General features: G+C 44.8%; 1 protein-coding gene across 1 annotated transcript in view; it reads right to left on the bottom strand.

The window, feature by feature from the left end:
- CYB5R1 (cytochrome b5 reductase 1) overlaps nt 1–25,778 on the bottom strand; it is a 288,183-nt gene that overhangs the window by 172,707 nt on the left and 89,698 nt on the right. The window contains exon 3 of the mRNA XM_073542557.1: nt 8,716–8,788. Within this exon, the coding sequence (XP_073398658.1) occupies nt 8,716–8,788 (73 nt within the window). The remainder of the gene's footprint in view (nt 1–8,715; nt 8,789–25,778) is intronic.

Below are 25,778 nucleotides of genomic sequence, written 5' to 3' on the forward strand. Positions count from 1 at the left end.
AGCCAAGCCAGGAGGTCAGAACCGGAAAAGACAATAATACCAAAACGAGAGACGGAGTACAGAGTGAGGGGACGGACCGGGTCATACACGGGAAGCAAACAAGCAATGCAATATACAAGCACACCAGGGGTGTCAGACACACAGCCAGAATAACAGTATAGCTGACAGAGAACCCAGGTAAAGAGTGAGTATAAATACCCCTCCCAGATCCAGAAAGAGGCCACGTACACTTAACCCTGTAAGTGCAGGGCAAGAACCCTGATCAAACCAAGACACTACCCCCTTCTTAACGGGGGGGCAACTGGACCCCCAGGCTTGTCTGGGTAACTGGCATGGAAAGCCCGCACCAGACGATCGGCATGCACCGAACTGGTCGGAACCCATGACCGATCCTCCAGAGAGTACCCCTTCCAGTGTATCAGATACTGGAGTCTCCGGCGCACCCATCGGGAGTCAACAATGCGTCCTACTTCATACTCCTGCTGCCCCTCTACCGTCCCCACAGGCTTTAACAGGGACCTGTGGAAGACATCAGAAATTTTAAAGGAGGTGGGCAGCTGCAGTCGGTAGGCTACTGGGTTAACAACCTCCACAACTTTATATGGGCCAATAAACTTGGGGCCCAGCTTTATAGATGGTATCTTAAGCTTGATATTGCGGGTGGATAGCCACACCTTCTCCCCTACTGCAAATGCTGGACCTGGCCCCCTCCTCCTGTCAGCAAACCGCTTATACTTTTCCTGGGCCTTGGAAATATTCCTCTGAACCTCCCTCCAAAGTATTCTAAGACGTTGTGTCGCACTCTCAGCTCCAGGACAACCTGAATCCATGCGGGAAAACTCTCCAAAATGTGGGTTAAACCCATAGTTGATCTGGAAGGGAGACTTCCCAGTAGATTGACTCACACGACCGTTGAACGCAAACTCTGCCATGGGCAATAGCTCACACCAGTCCTCCTGCCTGGAAGAGGCCAAGCATCTCAGAATCTGCTCCAACGATTAGTTTGTGCGCTCCGTTTGTCCATTATACTCTGGGTGGTAGGCAGAGGAGAAGGACAACGAAATCCCCAGCTTTATGCAAAAAGCCCTCCAGAACCTGACCACAAACTGTACCCCTCTATCTGATACCATATTCATAGGCACTCTAAGCAAACGAATTATATGCTGCATAAATAAGCGTGCGAGGGTTTCAGCAGATGGTAACACGGGGAGAGGTACAAAGTGGGCTTGTTTTGAAAACCTATCCACCACCACCCATATCACCAAGTTGCCCCTGGAAGGAGGAAGATTTGTGATAAAATCCATGGACAAATGTGTCCATGGTCTATCCGGAATTGGCAAAGGCACCAATTCCCCGGCCGGCCGGACCTGAGAACTTTTAGAGCGAGCGCACACCCCACATGCAGTCACAAACTTTTTAATATCTGTTACCATAGAGAGCCACCAGAAACCCCTCGCAATTGCCCCCCGGGTAACTGCAATCCCAGGATGAGCACTCAACATAGAATCGTGAAATTCCTGCATAAGTCCGAGACGGAAATGTTCCGGTACAAACAATTTACCCGGGAGTTTACCACCCGGAGCCCGAGTGTGGGCCTCCAAAATCCCTCTCTGTAACTCCAATGAGATTTCAGTCACCACTACTCCTGGCTGAAGAATGGAGGAGGGAGGTTCTGGAGGGGACACCGAATCAAAGCTTCGGGATAAGGCATCAGCCTGGATGTTTTTAGATCCCGGGCAGAATGTGATGGTAAACTGAAATCGAGAAAAAAAAAGCGCCCACCGAGCCTGTCTGGGGGTCAATCTCTTGGCAGACTCGATATAAGCCAAATTTTTGTGATCAGTGATGACTGTAATGGGATGAACGTCCCCCTCCAGGAAATGCCTCCATTCTTCAAAAACCAACTATACCGCCAACAACTCTCTATTGCCGACATCATAATTTTGCTCGGCAGAGGAAAATTTTTTAGAGAAGAAGGCGCAACGCCTCAGATTAGTAAGGGTAGGAAGGCCCGAGACAAAACTGCCCCCACCCCTACTTCCGAGCCGTCAACCTCCACGACAAAAGGTCTTGACGGGTCGGGTTGTACCAATACAGGGGCTGAAGAAAAGCACTTTTTTAATGTCATGAAAGAATTTTTTGCAGTTACAGACCAATTTTTTACATCAGCTCCCTTGAGAGTGAGGTCTGTTAGAGGCTTTACCACCTGAGAGAAGCCCTTAATAAATTTCCTATAAAAGTTAGCAAAGCCCAAAAATTGCTGCAACCCTTTCAAGTCATGAGGCTGCACCTAATCCGTAATAGCCTGGACCTTCTTAGGATCCATGCAGAACCCCTCTCCTGACACAATCAACCCCAGAAAGGATACTTCTTGCATGAAAAATAAGCATTTTTCCAACTTGACATACAAATGATTCTCCCTCAGTCTCATGAGAACCATCCGCAAATGGTGCAAGTGAGACTGACTGTACACCGAGTACACCAGAATGTCATCCAAATAGATAACCACAAAACGACCAATTAAATCAGAGAAAATTACATTAATAAAATTCTGAAAAACAGCAGGAGCGTTGGTGAGACCAAAGGGCATAACCAAGTTTTCGAACAGCCCTTCAGTCGTCAGGAATGCTGTTTTCCATTCGTCCCCTTCCCGGTCTCTTATAAGGTTATATGCCCCACGTAAATCCAGTTTAGAGAACAACTTGGCCCCGGTAAGTTGGTTACATAGATCAGGAATTAGGGGGAGAGGGTATGTATTTTTCACAGTAATTTTGTTTAATTCCCAAAAGTCGAGGCACGGCCGCAAACCACCATCTTTTTTCTTAACAAAAAAGAAGCCTGCCGCCACAGGTGAAACAGAAGGCCTAATATGCCCTTTGCGGAGACACTCGGTAATGTACTCCTTCATGGCTAGACGTTCGGGCCCTGACAAATTGAACAGGCGAACCTTGGGTAACTTGGCTCCAGGGACTAGATTAATGGCACAATCAAAGGGTCTATGTGGTGGTAGCGCCTCAGCCTCACTTTTGGAAAATACGTCTTCAAAATCTTTCAGGCACTCCAGAATACCTTCCAGATCGACAGACGACACTGACACAGATTTTACTGTGGTGACAAGAGTTGTCAAGTTACAACATAGACTATTAGCCATACAACCCCACTGAATGATCTCCCCCGTGACCCAGTCAATAGTAGGATTGTGGCGTTGAAGCCAAGGCATACTCAGTACCAGTCCAGCAGGCAGATTATTTAGAACAAAACACCTTAATTTTTCCATGTGAGTGGAACCCACTTTCAGAGAAAAGGTATCAGTCATGAGACAAATTCCTTCCTGGGTGATAGGAGAAGAATCAATTGCCACGATTTTAACAGGATCTTTTAACCTGACTGTCCCTATCTTATGAAAAGTCAAAACTTTGGCATCGATCAGATTAATAGTAGAACCACAGTCAACAAAGGCGGTGGTCACAACCGGACCGCCTGTAAGTTCTAGTTCCACCGGAAGCAGAATTTTAGTAAGTGAGGAAAAGGGTACCTCGGAGTCTGGACAACCTCCTCGATTGTTACCCAGACTCAGTCATTTTCCTGACGGCTTCACTGAAGAAGGGCAAGAAGGACAGTTCCCTTCTCCAATGTCCAGCAGATCCACAGTAAAAGCACAATTGGTTGTTTCTACGGCATCTCCTCTCTTTTTCCTTCAATGACGTGGCACCAACCTCCATGGCCTCGGGACTAGATGCAGAGTCTCTCAGATTGGAGAATAAAGGGGTCTCCTGCAGCATGACCCCTCTCGCCCGCAGCCTACGGTCCATGCGGACAGCCTGGATCATAGCGTCCTCCACAGAATCCGGTGGAGGATGAAGGGCTAGGGCATCTTTGAAACGTTCGGACAGGCCTCTACAGAACAAACCCCGGAGGGCAGCATCATTCCAGGAGACCTCCAGCATCTGAACTCAGAGCAGAACCACTCAGTGGAGTGTTTCCCCTGGCACACACTCATCACCATATCCTCGGCTAGACTCACACGATCGGGTTCATCGTAGATATGCCCGAGGGCCTCGAAGAATGCATTCACTGACATTCTCTTAGTGGAGGTAGGGGGAAGGCAAAAAGCCCAAGCCTGAGGGGAGCCCCTTAACAAAGACATAATGACCCCAACCCTCTGACTCTCATCCCCAGAGGAGCGTGGCCTTTACGAGAAGAAGAGTTTGCACCCCTCCTTGAAAACCTTAAATGTTTTTTTATCCCCAGAAAAAAAGTCAGGCAATTTAACAGGTGATTCTGGGGAGATTCAGGAAACATCTGGGATACCATCACTCCGGGCCCCAGGAAGAAAAGATCCCTGCATGGCATTAGCAACCTCCCTCTGAACCTGTTGCTGCGACTGAGCCAGGGTTCGCTGCTCCATAGACAGATTTTGCATCATTTGAGTGAGGCTATTCACTTGCTCAGAGAGAGCATGCAGCAGATCCATGACTCAAGGAAAAAAAGTGCAAACCTCGTTTAAATGTTTTAAGGTCAGCTATAATGTCAGGAACTCCACACTGCACTTGCTCACTGAGCCAGTGCGCGTGTCCTGAGTACAAAAACTGTGCACAAAGATACCTGCGGAGCGTGACAGCAGTGGTGACGATGCATGCTCCAGGCTCACAGGACCTGAAGCACGTGACTGCTGGGAGCGTGGTGTAAGCTCCACAGAGCTAGGAGCTGCAGGGAAACTCCTAGAAAGGTAATTACTGGACAATGTTACCAAGGGGCATAGACAGAGACAGAAACCAGATCAAGCCGAGGTCAAAGCACGAGATCACACGACAGTACCAATGGGTTAGACAGAATGGATAGTCGGGACGTAGCAATAGATCAGAAAACCAGAAAAGGCAATAGATGGTACAATAGGGACAAACTGTAATGGATTAACGATAGACAAGCCAGGAGGTCAGAACCGGAAAAGACAATAGTACCAAAACGAGAGACGGAGTGCAGAGTGAGGGGACGGACTGGGTCATACACGGGAAGCAAACAAGCAATGCAATATACAAGCACACCAGGGGTGTCAGACACACAGCCAGAATAACAGTATAGCTGACATAGAACCCAGGTAAAGAGTGAGCATAAATACCCCTCCCAGATCCAGAAAGAGGCCACGTACACTTAACCCTGTAAGTGCAAGGCAAGAACCCTGATCAAACCATGGCACCTGGTCATTAACATGCAAACCACCCTTGGGGGTAAAGGAGTTAGTGAGTGTTAGTGAGCTCATTTCAGTTAAAAATGATTTTCATGAAAAATTTGGAATAAAAAATAATTTTATTTATTTTGCGGTATTGCCTTATTTAACATAGTTGCCTGAATTGTCAGGAAACGTGATGTCCTATGACAAGGTCATTCTCGGATTCAGTGCAACAAAAAACGTAAAGCTCACGTGGAATAACCAAAACAGCTCTTGAAATTTTATTTTTTGTTTTTTATTCCATATAATGTATGATTGAATGCATTGAGGGTAATTCATTGAGGGTGTTTTGTCCTTATTTTTTCTGTCATATCTTACTCATCAGAATAAAGGTTCTTGTATAATGTCTAAGTAACACTTCATATAAATAGTAGGTGTTTTCGTAAAGAGTACTTATTCGGTTAACTTGCCCTCATTTGACTATGGATTGTTGAATGTCTACATACCTGGCTCTGCTGTTCCAATGTGCCTGTACCTACATCCTGTTTCACTCTTCCTTGTGCAATCTAGCATATCCAGCTCCAATGTTCCTAGATGCTCCATGTTGACTGGCTAATCTATGTCTTCTCTTCTACGTAATGTCCGGTAATACTGCTCTTCTATATCTCAGTGATTCAATGCTTCCAGGCCATGATGTTCATCCTGACCTATGGCTTAATGAATCGATCTTACCAGATAAGCATTTTGTCTGAGACTAACAAAGTGTCAAAAAGGTGACATGAATTCAAAATAGCATACAATGTGACTACAAGTATGTGCCATGTTGAGAAATATTGAATTCTGCTGAATTATGAATTCAGTGCACCAATATAAGAAAATATGCCCCATTGTATTTGTGCAACTTCATATATAGTGTATTAACTGTGCAGTTCTGTTCATATTGGCTATACGCTTGTACTGTTCTGGTCAATATGATCCGACTTATTCTGTTACTTTTGACATGTACTACTCTAAGCATATTATTTAAATAACAGTTGCATTATTTAACTGTATGTGATCATGGTTGGTGAACACACAAATGAAAAATAAAAATCAAAACTTGCTTTACTTTCTCTAGAAAAAGGCTGTACATGTTCACTTATTGCTACATTCAGGCATTCTTACATTCTGCACAGAAATAACTCACATGTGCCTTACATAAAGATTTACTACAGCTAAAACATGTAATATTTGTTTTATCACAGGAAGAAGGACAAATGCTGCATCTTTTCCTTTTTCGTCTTTTTCCAGTGCTGGTGGAGGCCAGGAGTTCCTGTTGTTGCTGCTCCTTCACTTCAGGGCTTTAGTTTTCTTCCTAAAATAGATGGCATAACAAGGGACTTTCCTAATTCTTCCAGAAAAACTCTTTGTTTATGCCATTTATTGGCTTTCCGATCGGGGTTTATTTCATGCCATTAAACAAATGTATTGGAGGTAGATACATCAAGAATGTTATAAAATAAAACCATTAGCCACCGCTTGGTTTCGCGTTTGCTTGTGTACATACAGTAGCTATTAACTGATTTAGTGCATCACCTGCCCCTATGGTGGAATTATAATCTAATATCATCTGCGGCTTTTTGTCATCTCGACTACTTACTGCATTGTCATGGTGCATCGTGCTCATCAGAATGGCCTTTTTGTTTCTAGGAAATGTAATAAATCATGGTGGTTTTATCTTATTAATCCATTTGTTATCTAGCCTGAAGAAGGAGCCTCTGTGCTCTGAAAGCTTGCAAACATATTATTTTCTGGTTAGCCAATAAACGTATCACTCTGAGAATACTTTTGTCATCATTGGGCGGAAAAGTATTCACATCGACTGCCCGGTGTTGTAAGTTTTCATTTTAGGAGCAGCTGCCCCAGTTGGTGTGATGTAAAAAAGTTGTCACTTTTTTTCCTTAGTCTGTACGTGAAATCTGAAATGACTCACATACCTGGATTCTTGTCAGTTTGTTCTCCAGGCTTTTTTCCTGCATATACCTGAGCGTTTAGAGTGTATGAACTTCTGCTTGTCACAAATTGTCCATATCTTGCTGCCGTACTTTGCTGACTTACTCAGTATATATTGTGTGATCGGGCACCTTCATCGGAATGCCACAAGTTGTTCATCCACACTGACATTTTCACCAATATTGTATTATTTTGGAAGACTCTATCCATTTATCCCAAACTTCTAATAGTGGCAAGTTATTAGAGAATTATCTGACGCAAGCAGAGGACCTTTTTCCTGCCTGGGCAGATGGCTGCAAGTTCTAAATTACATTTTTGTTTTTAGACGGAATTGTTTCAGACAAGTTGTCTGGGTATTGTGCCTCATCAGATTCAACTTCAGAATCAGAATTCTCGTGATCACTTTCCCGCCACTTATGGGGTCGTCGTCTTCGGACACTTTCTCTAGTTGGATATCTTCTTCAGAATATGAGGTGTTGGCAAGCTTTTACAATTCTGCTTCCGTTAAAGGACGTCTTCACCACATTCTTATTCAACTTTCCAAATAATGGACACTCATGAATTTCACGGGGTAAAATCGGCATTGTGGAATAAAATAGCACAATATAAATAAATAATAATAATAATTAAATAGCAGCAAACACTAACCAGTTCAGCAACAATGGGAGCTTATATACTACAGGAAAACAGACCTGTGCACTTGCACTTTACTCTTTTAGATACTCATGGATTGCTCCATGGATATAGCTTTCTTATATGCACTTTATATACACCTATTGTTTACACCAGATGTGCACTTGATGTAAGTTTTTGTGATATACTGCTTTTCTGATTTTTTGGATTTTTATACACATTTTTAAACACACTTTTGTGTTGTGTCTTCCGCATCAACTAGCTATATGTTACTGAATGTTAGCGCTCTATAGCATACAGATACATTTTATATACTTTGCATATCTTTTAATACTTTTTACATTGATCTTGTGTCATTATTTAATTACCTGTGATAGTAATAAATTCTGCATCATTTGTAACAATATGGACTCATGGTCGGTTTTTGCTGTTTGTTTGCTTTTGTTTTAGTAATTTGTAAATCTATCAAGCGCACAGACCTGCAGGAACTGGAGAAATCGGTAACCAATAGGAGATTCAATAGATAATCCACAATGATATTATAAATCATTTATGTGATTGAAAATATCATTTAAAACACTATTGGGTCATACTGACCAGAACAGTACAAACTGTATAGAACAATCATTATTTAATGCAAAAAAAATTAATATAAAATTAAAAACAACACTCATAATAACAACACCTACCCATAAACAACTCACGTATCCACAATTTGCAGATCCTCATAATACATAATCTGCAACTTCACAAATTATTTTTCAAATAGATCCAAACAGTACAGCATGGTTAAATTTGTCCTTTTCAAGTGAATAGGGCAGAAGTACAATACTGACCACTATGGTCCCTCACAATATGTATGGGCTTTCCTGAGAATAGGCTATCAATTTAAAATATGATCTTTGAATTAGTCCCCTTACCAGGTGGAAGTCCCGATGTATGATTCATGAATGGAAGAGCAAATCGAAATATCCGTGTATTATGATTTATAACCTGCAAATCAAAATCAAATGTCAGTTAATATGTATTATGGTTTTCAGGAGATCTGAAAATTATAGAAAGGATATTATAATTAGATTATTACATTCATATAATATGCTGTCAGCTGTGGGAGGAGGGGATGACAGCCTTCACTTTCGTTGCTTGATGAATGGTTGCTATGGTAAGGAAGTATGGCATTCACTTGATAAAATAAACGCAAATTATTCAAGAAAATGAATATACAAGTGTTTTGGCTTACATCAGAAACGTACGATAACTTTTATACAGGCGTCTGGATGCAACAAACAGAGATCACGAGGCAGGAACAGTCAGGGATTTATATAATTCTATTTATATACAGCAGTAACTTTAAACAGTTAGTGTTAGAAACTATGCAAATCAACAGTAGAACAAATAGCAATAAGTTTAGAATAACCAAGAAAGTCACTATTTAACGTTAATGTTCTTTTCAAAAAGGTGGTGTGCTCAGTCTTGGGAGTCACCACATAAGTTCTCTCTGAAGCTCTAGCCCTAGCGGGGGCCACCAGGTTTTCCTGCTAGGCTGCAAGTCTCTTTCTGTCGTAGTTTATCAAAGCCCGTTGAGCCTATCATGCACCAACTGGCCACCTCCCAACCTGTAAGCCTAGTCCTGGACCACCCTGATACCATAGATGATAGCTGGAAGTGACAGACCTGATCACTCGCGCTGTTCCTTCACGATCGCAGGTGTGTCTCTCCTGTCGCCGTCTCCTCACGGCTCTTCTCGACTTGACCATCAATTGAAGTCTCTTATGTTCGGGGCAGAAAGGATTAGGCCTCTGCTCTTGACAGGTAACGTTTGACCTCGGAGGCTTGATTTGGACCTTGCCAATCAGTGACCGTCTCCCGGATGGTGCAAACTTCCCATTAAACCAGTCATGCTGGTTTCAGTGGTGTCTCTGGAGCATGTCTGCTCAGCTCTCTTCCATGGCGCAAAATCTCCTCGTAATTTGGCGTGCAGGGCTTTTATACCAGGGAAGTCCTTCCTGATGGGTCACCTGATCCAGTCCAGCCCACACAGTCGCTACCACTGTAAATCTTCCAGCGCCATTTTGTATTGCTTGATTACGGCTCGCCAGCAGATGGCAGTCTCTCCTTATTAACAGCACATCCTGCAAGAGTTCTTCAGAGATATCACAGCTTCTTATTACATAACACCCAAAACTGTTAACTGAATTAATTAATGATAGGGCACTGATACAGTTAAACCTTGCAGTAGATCAAGGAGCTTTGGTTTCCTGCCCTACCACTATAGTTTTTTAGACCACAAGTTACTTTAGACTTGCGTCATGCAGTATGTCTGGGACACAAATCGGACATCAGCAAGTGACACAATTACATCACCATTTTATTTTCTATTACTATTTGTAGGTGAACTCAAGGGATATAATCTCTATAAATGCAGGGATGCAGGAATATTATTACTATTTATGGAAAACTATAATATTACAATACGTGTGGGTTCTTAGGGGACTTTATTATTACAGCATATTATTATTACAGTGGCATGTAAAAGTTTGGACCCTCCTGGTCAAAATTACTGTTATTGTGAACAGTTAGGCAAGTTGAAGATGAAATAATCTCTAAAATGCTTTAAATGACACATTTCCTTTGTATTTTAGGCAAAAAATATATATATATAGTCATTTTTTTTTCATTTTAAAAATTACTAAAAAGGAAATGGGCAGATTCAAAAGTTAGGCAGTTTTGGAGATTTCTGTGCTCGGATAACTTTGACCACAGAATTTCAAGAAAAGAACATCTCACCAAATATTAAGCATATGGGTGAATCAATCATGCTTTAGCGTTGTGTTGCAGACAATAGTATGGGGAACATTTCATAGTTAGAGGGAAGAATGAATTCAATTAAATTTCAACAAATTATTGATGCAAACATAACACATCTGAAAAAAAGCTGAAGTTGAAAAAAGGATGGCTTCTACAAATGGATAATGATCCTTAACACACGTCAAATTCCACAATAGACTACCTCAAAAGTCATAAGTTAAAGGTTTTATAATGGCCCTTACAATTCCCTGATATGAACATAATTGAAAATCTGTGTTTAGACCTCAAAAGGGCAAGGCATGCAAGAAGACCTGGGAATCTCACAGAACTGGAAGAATTTTTCAAGGAAGAATGGATGAAAATCCCTCAAACAAGAATTAAAAGTATACAGTACCAGTTTACTGGTAATACAGTGATCACCAGTGACTTTATACACAAGAGCTCTGTATAGTGTATAGTGTACAAGTAATACAGTGATATCCAGTGACATTATGTATAAAAGCTTGGTATATACAGTAGTGTATACGTAATACAGTGATCACCAGTGACATTACAAACAGAAGCTCTTTTTATAATGTACATAATGTATAGTGTACAGGTAATACACGGATCACTACTGACATTATACACAGGAGCTCTGTATATAGTGTACAGGTAATACACTGATCAACAGTGACATTACACACAGGACCTTTCTATATAGTGTATAGTGTACAGGTAATACAGTGATCACCAGTGACATTATACCCAGGAGATCTGTATTTAGTGTATAGTGCACAGGTAATACCAGGATCACCAGTGACATTACATACAGGAGCTCTATATATACTATATAGTGTATAGATAGCATATTGACTCACCAGTGACGTCTTTACTTGAAGTCCTTCATCTTCACTTTTCTTTTTCATCCAGCTCAGACCACATCACTTCTTACAAACCAGGACTTGTTTCTGTAGAAAATATCACAGTTATCTAGAGCAGAGCATTACTTAATTTTTTCCCAACTTCTACACTACCCAGATGAAAAAAAGGAGACCTAGTGCCACCCTGCACAGTAACAGGATCCCCTCATTGAAAACAGTACCCTTAAAAATTAAATATATCACTGCAATAATAATATCCCCATCCTGACCCATTGTGTCTTCATTCTGCCCCATCTGTCTCCATCCTGCACCATATGATTTCCCATCCTGCCTCATCTGATATCTACAATCTGCTCCATGATCCTAGTCCATCTATCCCATGATCCTGCCCCATGATCCTATCTCATCTGTCTCCATCATGCCCCATGTGTCGCATGAACCTGCCCCATGTGTCCCATGATTCTGCCCCAAGTGTTCCATAATGCTCCCTCATCTTTCTCCATTCTTCTCCATGTGTCCCATGATCCTGCCCCATCTCTCCCATGATCCTGTGACATCTTTCCCATGATCCTGACCCATCTCTCCCATGATCCTGCCCCATATCTTCCTTGATCCTGTGACATCTTTCCCATGATCCAGCCCCAACTGTGCCATGATCCTGCTCCATATGTCCCATGATCCTGCCTCATGTGTCCCATGATCCTGCCCCTTGTGTCCCATTATTCTGCCCCATTGTCATGGTATAGGACATGGTTAATGTCCTGTTCTCACAGGGTTAACTTTTGCTGGCCTCCCTTTGGATCTGGGCGGGGTATTTATACCCACTCCAGACTAGGATTCACTGTCAGCTATACTGTTGTTCTGGCTGTGTGTCTGACCCCTGGTGTGCATGTATACTGCTTTGCTTGTTTGCTTCCCGTGTATGACCCAGTCTGTCCCCTCACTCTGTTCTCTGTCTCACGTTTTGCTACTATTGTCTTCTCTGGTTCTGACCTCCTGGCTTGGCTATCGTTACTCCGTTACCGTTTGCCCCTATTGTACCATCTATCACCCGTTCTGGTTTACTGATCTATTGCTTCTTCCTGACTATCTGTTCTGTCTTATCCTTTGGTACTGTCGTGCTATCTCGTGCTTTGACCCTGGCCTGATCTGGTTTACGTGTCTGTCTATGTCCCTTGGTAACATTGTCCCGTAGTTACCCTTTTAGGAGTTTTCCTCAGCTCCTAGCTCTCTGGAGTTTAGACCATGCCCTCAGCAGTCACGTGCTTCAGGTCCTGTTAGTCAGGAGCACACATCATCACCACTGCCGCCCCGCTCCACAGGTATCTTTGTGCACAGTTTTTTGTACTCAGGACACACGCACTGGCCCAGTGAGCAAGTGCAGTGCGGTGCTCCTAACACCCATCTATCCCATGATCCTTCCCCATCTATTCAATGATTCTGCCCCATCTGTCCCATAATCCTGCCCCATCTGTCCCATGATTCTAACACATGTGTCTCATGATCCTTCCCCATGTGTGCCATGATCCTGCCCCATCTGTCCCATGAAAAGTCCCGCCCAACAGACATTGTCCAGAAGATATAAAGAAGTTACACTTCTTACTAACCGCAGTAGCTTCTGAGGCGAAAGACAGCACCCAAGTATTCCAGTCAATAGGCAACCCCGGTCAGGATCCAGGAGCACACAGAAAATGGAAGGCAGCTGAACGAGGTGAGGCAGACCACCGAGTAACGAGCAGCAGTAGCAGGGAGCTCTCCAGCACAACAGGCAGGAGCTCAGGAGCTGACAGCACAAAATACTCAGGCAAAGAGGAACACACAACCCGGACTTAAATAACAGGACACACAGGAAGTTCAATGACAGGGCGAGATACACGGCTCCATCTTGGATAAGGGCAAACAGGCTTAAAAGGGGAATCCGGAATCCTACAGTCCCATGATGCTCCCTCATCTTTCTCCATCCTGTCCCATGTGTCCTATGATCCTGTCTCATCTTTCTTCATCCTGCTCTATGTGTCCCATGATCCTGCCGCATGTGTCTCATGATCCAGCGCCATCTGTCCCATGATCCTGCCCAATGTGTCCCATGATCCTGCTCCATATGTTCAATGATCCTGTCCCATGATCCTCTCCTATGTGTCTCCTGCCTGCTCAATTTGTCTATATACTGTGGCTTGCCACTTTCAGTAAAAAACCTACAAAATTAAAACTTTCTCCTCACTTGGCCATTTTCTAGTGGCGCGGACTCGCCGACGCATGACAGTGACGTCATACATTTGCGACGTGCACACTATCTTCAGCTGCTAGCCTGTGATTGGCTGGCAGCTGTTAACTATTGCTGTGGCAATAGATTTTAACTGAACGTGCATCTGAAGATGCATTGCAGTTACTAAACTGTCAAGATCCTCCTGTCCCTCGGGCCCAGTGAGCATAGAGGGTCCCGTTCTAGGTCCCCTCTGTTCACCGGGCCCCATACACCTGTAAGGCCAATAATGCCCTGATAGAGCTGGCACTTGCATGCACTGCTACAGCACTGCCAATCAGTGGCAGCTGTAGCCGTCTTGCAGAAATGGACGCTGATGCGGTGTACCTTAACCAAAAGCTCTGGCTAGAGATGAACAAACTTGTTTGGAAAATGTTCGCCAATCTCAAATTAAGCACGAAAGTTGCATATTCGGATTTGTGCTCGGATTTCCGAGTATTTTCCTCAAAATCTGCAAAATTTGGCCATAGTTTGAAAAATGATAGCGTTTCCACTAAAACATTTGTTCGGACTTTGGCTAGGATAGTGGTGAGGTATGATGAGCTGGGGGACATAGTTGATGAGAGGAGGGGAGAGGTCAAAGTACCAGAAAACTGTGTTTTTTTATTAACTTAATGTGTGGAGATGTGGGCAGCCAATCAGGGTGCAGTGTTATGATTGAGTCACCGTAGGAGGCAAAAATAGAAATGCTAGCTAAGTCCAGAAAACAAGAGAAGTTGGCAGCTATCGGATTGCAGACCCCTGAACCTATCAACACAACTAGCTGTAGCCGTGGGGGCTCCTACGATGCCCTAGGCCCCTCGATCACAGCCGGAGGACTACATAGCCTAAAGACAGAAAGGGAAATCTAAACTGCCCCAGAGCAGACCCCAAAGCAAAAGGCAGCCCCCCCACATATAATGACGGTGAAGCAAGAAGAAAGAATAAAACACAGACAGAAAGATAGACTGAGCAAAGATGGGGCCCAAGCTAGCTTAGATAGGAAAGGACAGGAAGGCTGCTGTCTGCAATCCGTGAAAAACCCTATGAAAATAAGAGCCAACAAACTGACAGTAAAAAAGGCCCAGAAGACGCTAGGCTTCTAAAAAAGGCTATGTCAGTACTCAGGAATATTCTGAAGACAGAGGAACAGGCAAAAGGAGATTCAGCTCACCCCAGCAGGGAATGGCAGAATCCAGAAAAGCAAGGAAAACAAAACACTAATGCAAAAAGGCAAAGCAGAAGTCTTAGCTTTAGATGAGCAGGAATCAGACTGGTTTCCTAGAAGTCCACAGAGAAATCACCCGCAGGCCAGAAGGGCGTCGGCAGCCTTATATCCAATCATTAACTCCACTCAGCCAGTCATCATCATCAGCCCCAGGTGTTTGACAATCAGGCTCACTACCTTTCTTCACCAGAAGAGGGAGTTCCTCGGGCCTCAGTAGTGAAGGGGAAAATGAACTCACAACAGTACCTCCCCCTTGAGGAGGGGTCACCGAACCCTCAACCACGCCACCAGGGCAATCAGGGTGAGCCCTGTTATGATTGAGTCACCGTAGGAGGCAAAAATAGAAATGCTAGCTAAGTCCAGAAAACCAGAGAAGTTGGCAGCTATCGGATTGCAGACCCCTGAACCTATCAACACAACTAGCAGTAGCCGTGGGGGGCTCCTACGATGCCCTAGGCCCCTCGATCACAGCCGGAGGACTACATAGCCTAAAGACAGAAAGGGAAATCTAAATTGCCCCAGAGCAGACCCCAAAGCAAAAGGCAGCCCCCCACATATAATGACGGTGAAGCAAGAAGAAAGAACAAAACACAGACAGAACGATAGACTCAGCAAAGATGGGGCCCAAGCTAGCTTAGATAGGAAAGGACAGGAAGGCTGCTGTCTGCAATCCGTGAAAAACCCTATGAAAATAAGAGCCAACAAACTGACAGTAAAAAAGGCCCTGAAGATGCTAGGCTTCAAAAAGGCTATGTCAGTACTCAGGAATATTCTGAAGACAGAGCAACAGGCAAAAGGAGATTCAGCTCACCCCAGCAGGGAATGGCAGAATCCAGAAAAGCAAGGAAAACAAAACACTAATGCAAAAAGGCAAAGCAGAAATCTTAGCTTTAGATGAGCAGGTATCAGACTGATTTCCTAGAAGTCCACAGAGAAATCACCCGCAGGCCAGAAGGGCGTCGGCAGCCTTATATCCAGTCATTAACTCCACTCAGCCAGTCATCATCATCAGCCCCAGGTGTTTGACAATCAGGCTCACTACCTTTCTTCACCAGAAGAGGGAGTTCCTCGGGCCTCAGTAGTGAAGGGGAAAATGAACTCACAACAGTACCTCCCCCTTGAGGAGGGGTCACCGAACCCTCAACCACGCCACCAGGGCGATCAGGGTGAGCCCGATGAAAGGCACGCACCAATCTTTTGGCATGAATATCAGAGGCAGAGACCCAGGAATTATCCTCCTGACCATAACCCTTCCACTTAACCAAATACTGGAGTCTCCGTCTAGCCAGACGGGAATCCAGTACTTTCTCTACCTCATATTCCATGTTACCTTCAACCAATACAGGGTCTGGAGGTGCAACCCCCGGAACAACAGGTTCAACAAACCTCTTCAACAAAGATTTATGGAACACATTATGGATTTTAAATGTGACAGGAAGAGCCAAACGAAAAGAGACCGGATTAATAATCTTCAAAATCTTGTAAGGTCCAATAAATCTAGGCTTAAACTTAGGAGAAGCCACCTTCATAGCAATATTTTTTGATGATAACCACACCATATCACCAACCTTAAACTGGGGACCAATGGTCCTATGTCGGTTGGAAAACCGCTGGGCCTTTTCCTGGGAGAGAGATAACTTATCCACCACTTGGTCCCAGATCTGGTGCATTCTCTCCACCACAGTGTCAACACCTGGGCAGGCAGAGGGCTCCACCTGCCCTGAAGAAAATCGAGGATGAAACCCAAAGTTACAAAAAAAAGGTGACATCAAAGTGGCAGAACTAGCTCTATTATTTAAAGCAAATTCGGCCAAGGGCAAAAATGAAACCCAATCATCCTGATCAGCAGAAATAAAACATCTCAAATATGACTCCAAGGTCTGGTTTGTTCTCTCTGTCTGCCCATTGGTCTGAGGGTGAAAAGCAGAGGAGAAGGACAACTGAATTCCCAGCTTGGAACAGAAAGTTCTCCAAAATCTAGACACAAACTGGACTCCTCTGTCAGATACAATGTTTTCAGGAATCCCGTGCAAGCGAACCACCTGTTGTAAAAACAGGGGCACCAATTCAGAGGAAGACGGCAACTTAGGGAGTGGTACAAGATGAACCATCTTAGAGAACCTATCACAAATCACCCAAATAACAGTCATCCTTTGAGAGACAGGCATATCAGAGATGAAATCCATTGAAATATGGGTCCATGGCCTCTTGGAGACAGGCAAAGGCATCAACAACCCACTAGAGCGAGAACACGATTTAGGCCGGGAGCACGTCCCACAGGACTGCACAAAATTCCTGACATCACGAGACAAGGAGGGCCACCAAAAAGACCGACTCACCAGATCTCTAGTACCAAAAATACCTGGATGACCAGCCAAAGCAGAGCAATGAACTTCAGACATCACTCTCTTCTTCCACTGGTCAGGAACATACAACTTTCCACTGGGACAACGCTCAGGTTTGTCCTCCTGGAACTCTTCCAGAGCACGTCTCAAATCAGGCGAGATGGCAGAAAGAACTACCCCTTCGCCTAAGATGGTAGCAGGCTTGGTCACCACAGGAGAATCAGCAAAGAAGCTCCTAGAGAGGGCGTCAGCCTTGACATTCTTAGTTCCAGGAAGAAAAGAAACCACAAAATCAAAACGTGTAAAAAACAAGGCCCACCTAGCCTGTCTAGGGTTCAAGCGCTTAGGCCTCTTTCACACATCAGGTTTTCGCCGTCAGGCGCGATCCGGCGCTTTTGACAGAAACCGGATCCGGCGAAATGCAATGCCGGATCCGGTTTCCCCCCCATTGACTTGCATTTGCGCCGGATCGCGCCGGATGGCCATGCGTTTCATCCGGTTTTCGCCGGATCCGGCAATGTGTCGCGATCCGGCGTCTGGAAAAAACGGCTACTGTAACGTTTTTTGTCTCCGGCGAAAAAGCCGGACACGCCGGATCCGGAGCGTCCGGCTTTTTCACACAATGAAAGCCTATGAGCGCCGCAATACGCCGGATCCGGCGAAAGCCGGATCCGGCGGCCGGATCCGGTTTTTTGGTCTGAGCATGCTCAGTAGCTCTGCCCACAGGAGATATATAAAAGCAAGACAATGGGACCCTCAGCCACACCCAACATGCCACCCAAGCCAAGAACCAGGAGCAGGAGAAGGCAGCAGACATCTGCAGCAGCAGCACCATCAGCACCACCCCAAATGGAGCAGCAAATGGAACATGCTGAGGAGGGGAGTCCAGCAGCAGATGAGAGACGGTAATTATCAAATCCCCCATTCCTCCAAACTAGGGCCATGGAATATCAAGATATTCATTGGCCCTTTGTTTCTCTTTATTCAACAGCCGCCAAAGAGATGCAGCAGCAGAAATGGCATCACTGGCAGCAGCAACAGCAGCAGCAATACCCACAGCCATGGAGTCTGGCCATCAACAGGACAGCACATCTTCTTCTGGGAGCCCTCCCTCGCATCGTCAGCGTTTGACGATAAGTTTTTATTTCCAAAATCCATCATCTCTGTAATACATGTCTATTCATTGCCTTTTATTTCAAAACAGGAATCACAAGATGAAGAGGAGCTCCCAGAAGAAGAAGGAAGGGGTGGACAGACACCTGGAGTGGGCTCACAATTGGTAAGTTTTTTGCATCAAACGCAGAAACACAACATCACACTACACACAACACATAGAAAACAATGTTCTGCAGACCACACACAGCAAACAAATGCCTACATCCAAAGACATAACATTTTTTGTTTTCTTCTCTAGTCTTCCCAATCTGGTGCTCGGCCAAGAGGTCCTCGCAGTGCCTCCCAGGGTCGTCGGCGACAGCAACGCGGCGGTCACCAGCGTGTAAGTATAAATATTTTTGCTTTGTTTTTTTGCACTTTTTATTTCATTTCTTTTGTGGAGGCTAATTATGTTATTTTTGTCTTTTTCTTTAACAGCCTTCACAGCGTGCTCCCGACTCTGACGGTGAGGATGGAGGGATTGATGTGGACCGCCTCATCGATCTCGTCAGAGAAAGGGAGCCGCTCTGGAATATGGCTGACCGCCGCCACGCTGACCTGATCGTTACCCGACGACTCTGGGAGGAAATCTGTTTGCTCCTTGTGGGCCGCTGGGAGGACCTCGATGTTCGGGCCCAGATTAAAGAGCGTAAGTATATACAGTACCAGTTGCTTGATGTAAACCAGTGTTTCCCGAACTCCAGTCCTCGTGGTCCCCACGGATCATGTGTTCAGGATTTCTATTTACTATGGAAATCCTGAAAACATGACCCCTGGGGACCATGAGGACTGGAGTTTGTGAAACACTGATGTTGTATACTAACCACTCCTTTCTCGTTTCAGGGAACAGAATTGTGAATCGGTGGTGGTCTGTGAGGGATCGTTTCAAGAAGGAGTTCAATAAAGAGATGCGGGCCCCGAGTGGATCTGGAGGACGCAGGAGCAAGTACAAGTACGCACAAGCCCTGTCGTTCCTCCGGGAAACAATGCTCACCAGAAGGTAAATATTACACACCACATGTGAAAAAAATGTTAGATGTAACTTTTTTTTTTTCAGCCAGGGCCATACCATGTCAGTATTTTAATTGTTTTTTTTTCTCTTTATTCCACAGCACGGTGAGCAGCACTCGGGAGCATGCACGATTGGACCCTTCTGAGGCGATCCCTGAGGAGACCGGCACCGAGGGACACTTCGACCGCCCCGGTACATCTGCACCTTCCCAGCCTTCCCACACATTCGACCCATCTGTCCCATCCACCAGCACAGGAGCATCGTGGCCGCCTACATTACATGAAGCTGCTGGTGAGGAGATCGCTTTCCCTTTACCCCACCCTTCTGCCCCTGCCACCTCTAGTACACCTGCGGGTACTGGGCGGCAGCGGCAGAGGGGTCAGGAAAAGAGTTATGCGCAAGAGTTCTTGAATCTGAATGCATCTTTCCAGAACTGTCTAAAAGTCTTGTCAGAGAAAATCTCCGCAGGCTTTCAGCAGATCAACTCCAGCATTCTGGAGGTGAATACACTTCTGCAAACCATGCATTCAGAAGCAAGATCTTCGCCAAACCACACCTTTTTCAGGTCTGTTGTGGAGCGCATGGCAACACTATCTCCTACCCAGCAGATGCATGTAATGCATTCGTGCCACGGTGCTCTACAGCAGGTTACCTCCCACCCTCCACCTCCCACCACTGTAGTTCCTCCACCTGCACCCCCTCCAGCCACTTTCCATCCTCCCCCTCCTATTACATCTGCACCCCCTCCAGCCACTTTCCATCCTCCCCCTCCTATTACATCTGCACCCCCTCCAGCCACTTTCTATCCTCCCCCTCCTATTACATACCAGCAACCTCACCAGTACCAGCAACCTCCCCAGTACCAGACATCTCCCCACTTCCAGCAACCTGCCCCGTACCAAACTCCTTCCCCGTACCAAACTCCTTCCCCGTACCAAACTCCTTCCCCATACAACTTTCCATCAACATCATCTGCTCCTACAGTCCCTGCCCAACCCTCCACTCCACCGCCCACCACCTCTTCTGCCTCCCACATGTCCAACCATTCTGTAGCTTTTTCCACACCTTCACCTCTAACTGTTCCTTCCCCACCACGATCCCAGTCCTCTCTCCACACACCCAGTGTCGAAGTGTCCCGCAGCCCCTCCAGCAGTATTTCCACCCCACAGTACACAGATTTGTAATGTGTGTTTTTTGTAATAAAAATGCCCATTGGGTTTAAAACCTTTATTAAAAAAGTTTTTTGCACTTTAAAAACATTTTACAAAAAAAAAAAAAATTTTAAATAAAAGTTAAATTATCGTTTCACAATGGTTGTCTGTCATTTCTTTCTGCGGCGAACTATGTTTAAAAAAAAGGTTAAATACAGGGTATTTCAAAGGTAAAAAGGTATTCAAAACCAGGTATATAACTGTGGGTAAATTTTAGCTTTTTGCCACAGTTGTGTTCCTGGTTGTGTTTGAAGCAAAGTATTTCACCTAAAAAGTTGTGTTTATTGTTGGTGATTTCCTACCAATGTACACAACTTTTGTTAAAAGGTGAAATACTTTGCATAAAACACAACCAGGTACACACCTGTGGCCTAAAGGTAAAAATAGTAAGACCATGACAAGATAGCCAACTTTGGTTGGCAAAGGTATATACTGTTGGTCCAGAAGGTACACAAGTTTGGTTAGGGCACAAATCTTTCACACTCTGTCATCCCAGTGTACTCTGCCTTGAGGTGACATAAAGTATAGTGGAAAATTGTCCCTGAAACCGTCACAGAACTTCTAGTGGTAATATTTCCAATGACAACATCCATCTTCGCCAGTAACTTGCTCTTCTCTCCAACCTGCACTTTCTTCTCTACAACCTGTCAAAGAAGGGCTGTAGGAACATGCTATATATAGTTTTCCAGTAGCCAATCCCGTTCGGAAGGCCACAAGGGTCAATTTTAAAAACCGGATCCGGCGTAATCCGTCGAAAAACGGATAGAAAAACGGATGAACCGGATGAGACGGATCCGGTTTTGTCTGTCAAGAACAAGACGGATCCGGCAGAAAACCGGATCCGGCACATCAGGTTTTACAAAACATTTGCCGGATCCGGCATTCCGGCACGACGCCGGATCGCGCCTGACGCCGAAAACCTGATGTGTGAAAGTAGCCTTAGCCGACTCTAGGTAAATCAAATTCTTGTGGTCAGGGAGGACCACGACTTGATGCTTAGCTCCCTCCAACCAATGTCTCCACTCCTCAAATGCCCATTTCATGGCTAACAGTTCCCGATTCCCCACATCATAGTTACGTTCAGATGGAGAGAACTTTCGGGAAAAGAAAGCACAGGGATTCATTTTAGATGTTACAGGATCCTTTTGGGACAAAACAGCTCCTGCACCAATCTCAGAAGCATCCACCTCTACCTGGAACGGAAGTGAGACATCAGGTTGCCGCAAAACCGGGGCGGAGGTGAATCTTCGCTTCAGCTCCTGAAAGGAAGAAACAGCCTCCGGAGACCAATTTAACACATCAGCACTCTTCTTAGTCAAATCAGTCAATGGCTTGGCAATACTAGAAAATTTTGCTATAAATTTCCGATAAAAATTAGCAAAACCCAAAAACTTCTGGAGGGCCTTCAAAGAAGTGGGCTGAACCCAATCGTAAATGGCCTGTACCTTGGCCGGGTCCATTTCAATAGTTGACGGGGACAAAATAAATCCCCCCAAAAAAATCCTCTGTACTCCAAAAAGGCATTTAGATCCTTTGACATACAGGGAATTCTCCCTCAAGATCCGGAACACAGTCCGAATATGTTCCACATGAGAATCCCAATCCTTGGAGAAGATCAAAATATCATCCAGATAGATAATCAAAAATTTATCGACAAAATCTCGGAAAATATCGTTCATGAAGCACTGGAAGACAGAAGGGGCATTAGTGAGCCCAAAAGGCATCACCAGGTACTCAACATGTCCCTCAGGAGTATTAAACGCCGTCTTCCATTCATCCCCATGCTTAATGCGAATAAGATTATACGCCCCCCTGAGGTCAAGCTTGGTAAACCAGCAAGCACCTTTAACTCTGGAGAATAGATCAGAAATCAGGGGTAACGGATACTGATATTTAACAGTAATTTTGTTGAGAGCACGATAATCAATACAAGGTCTTAATGATCCATCCTTTTTGGCTACAAAAAAAAAACCGGCACCTAAGGGTGACGAGGATGGTCTAATATGACCCTTCTCCAATGCCTCCTTAATATAGGATCGCATAGCCTCGTGCTCGGGTACAGATAAATTGAAGAGCCGACCCTTGGGAAATTTACACCCCGGGCTCAGTTCAATTGCACAGTCATAACTCCTATGAGGAGGCAGAGACGCAGACTCATTCTCACTAAATACATCATAAAAGTCCGCCAAATAATCAGGAACATCATGCGACTGAGGAGAGGTGGAAAACACCGGAGCCTCACTAAAGGCACACCGACAACCCCAACTCACCACAGACACAGATTTCCAATCCAAAACTGGATTATGAATTTGTAACCAGGGAAACCCCAGAACAATAGTATCATGCAGATTATGTAACACCAAAAACCTGCAATTTTCTTGATGGTCTGTGGCGACCCGCATTACCACCTGGGTCCAAAACTGAGGTTTATTTTTAGCCAAAGGAGTAGCATCAATCCCCCTCAAAGGGATAGGCGTCTGCAGAGGTGTCATCGGAAATCCACAACGTTTAGCAAAATCCAAGTCCATTATTACGCCTTCTGAACTCCTGATGCTGCTCTCTGGAAATAACTCTATCACATTGCATAGGTTCAGACATTTGTTCAACAGGTGGCAACACTTCTCGTGCAGCTTTGCGTTCGCGCAAACGCCGATCAACCTGAATGGCTAAAGACATAGAATCGTCAAGACCAGAGGGAACAGGAAATCCCACCATAGTATCTTTTACGGCTTCTGACAACCCCTTCCGAAAGAGAGCAGCCAAGGCATTATCATTCCAGGTAGTAAGTACTGCCCACTTTCGGAATTTTTGACAGTACAATTCTGCAGAATCACGACCCTGGTTCAATGCCAGCAGGGTATTTTCAGCCTGATCAATGGCATTAGGTTCGTCATACAACAACCCCAAGGCCTGAAAAAATGCGTTCACATTAGTCAGAATAGGATCATCTGGTTTCAAAGAAAACGCCCAATCCTGGGGATCGCCACGCAGCAAAGAGATGACAATTTTAACCTGCTGCGCGGAGCTCCCTGACGAGTTAGGCTTCAAGGCACTTTGGTTCAGCAGCATGTGAATGAGCAAGGTAGGCGGAAATTCCCCGCACTTCCGCAGCGAGCTGCTCCACATGATCAGACAATTGCTTTATCTCCATTGAGAGAAAAAAAAATTCCCCCTACGGCCTCAGAGATATAGAGGAAAAAATATACACACCTTTTTTTTTTTTTTGTACAATTCTTTCCTGCAATTGAGTACCCTAGGATCTGCGGTATGGCGGGTGATTCTGTTATGATTGAGTCACCGTAGGAGGCAAAAATAGAAATGCTAGCTAAGTCCAGAAAACCAGAGAAGTTGGCAGCTATCGGATTGCAGACCCCTGAACCTATCAACACAACTAGCAGTAGCCGTGGGGGGCTCCTACGATGCCCTAGGCCCCTTGATCACAGCCGGAGGACTACATAGCCTAAAGACAGAAAGGGAAATCTAAATTGCCCCAGAGCAGACCCCAAAGCAAAAGGCAGCCCCCCACATATAATGACGGTGAAGCAAGAAGAAAGAACAAAACACAGACAGAAAGATAGACTGAGCAAAGATGGGGCCCAAGCTAGCTTAGATAGGAAAGGACAGGAAGGCTGCTGTCTGCAATCCGTGAAAAACCCTATGAAAATAAGAGCCAACAAACTGACAGTAAAAAAGGCCCTGAAGACGCTAGGCTTCTAAAAAAGGCTATGTCAGTACTCAGGAATATTCTGAAGACAGAGCAACAGGCAAAAGGAGATTCAGCTCACCCCAGTAGGGAATGGCAGAATCCAGAAAAGCAAGGAAAACAAAACACTAATGCAAAAAGGCAAAGCAGAAATCTTAGCTTTAGATGAGCAGGAATCAGACTGGTTTCCTAGAAGTCCACAGAGAAATCACCCGCAGGCCAGAAGGGCGTCGGCAGCCTTATATCCAGTCATTAACTCCACTCAGCCAGTCATCATCATCAGCCCCAGGTGTTTGACAATCAGGCTCACTACCTTTCTTCACCAGAAGAGGGAGTTCCTCGGGCCTCAGTAGTGAAGGGGAAAATGAACTCACAACAGTGCAGAATCCATCCACAACATTCAAACACAAGGGCTTCTGTCATTAGCCGCCGAAGTTTCATGTCCCTATCCATATGAAAAGATGACATGTTATTTTTGTGCCATTTTGTCAGTGTAACAGTGCAGTGAGGTTGCTCCTGCTGCTAGTAGTCAGATAGTTCAGATAGATAGGATCCTGTGTGAAATCAAACTTGCAGCATCTAAATAGTTTATGCTAATAGTGTGGTGCAGCTGGGAGAGTCCACATTTCAGAATCTAATTCATTTGTGCTAATAGTGTGGTCAAGACACCAGGCCACATTTCAGAATCTAAATTGTTTGTGCTAATAGTGTGGTCATGACACCAGGCCACATTTCTAAATCTAAATCCTTTCTGCTAAAAATGTGGTCCAGACCCCAGGCCACATTTCAGAATCCTTTCTGTAAATACTGTGGTTCAGACACCAGGCCACATTTCCGAATCTATATTCTTTCTACTAATAGTGTGGGCCAGACACACTCTCTCAGCAAATAAATACTGACTGTTAATTTACAGCATAGGATGACCCAACTCATGTTATCTGGCAACTTTGCAAAAAAAGACTCAGTAGAGGCAAAAATTCCAATAATTTGACTACTACATGCATGAACTGGCACATGCTCGATCAAAATGTGTTAGTCTGGGAATCTCACTGTGCTAAAATGTGGATTAGTGGACCTGACCAACCACCGACCAACCCATCAGCTGAATCTGCTGCTTTTTCTTCCTTTGTCACCGTGGCAGTTGTTCTCACACAGGTCTCCAGCTGCAGAACCCAGTTTGGTGTTCCAAACTAAGCTTCTGCAGTGACTGAGTCAAGCTTCTCACCTGCTCAGATAAAGCACACATTGGGTCCATGCTGCAGAAGTGAGGAGAGAAAAAAGAAAAAAAAAAAATTGCAGGCCAGTTATAATGTCAGAGACACCGCACTGAACTTGCTCATTGAGCCAGTGCGCGTGTCCTGAGTAAAGCGAACTGTGCTCAAAGCTACCTGTGCAGCGGGCAGCAACCGAATAGAT

Source organism: Dendrobates tinctorius, unplaced genomic scaffold (genome assembly GCF_039654945.1).
Source record: "Dendrobates tinctorius isolate UK_male_01 unplaced genomic scaffold, ASM3965494v1 ptg000127l, whole genome shotgun sequence".
NCBI lineage: Eukaryota > Metazoa > Chordata > Amphibia > Anura > Dendrobatidae > Dendrobates > Dendrobates tinctorius.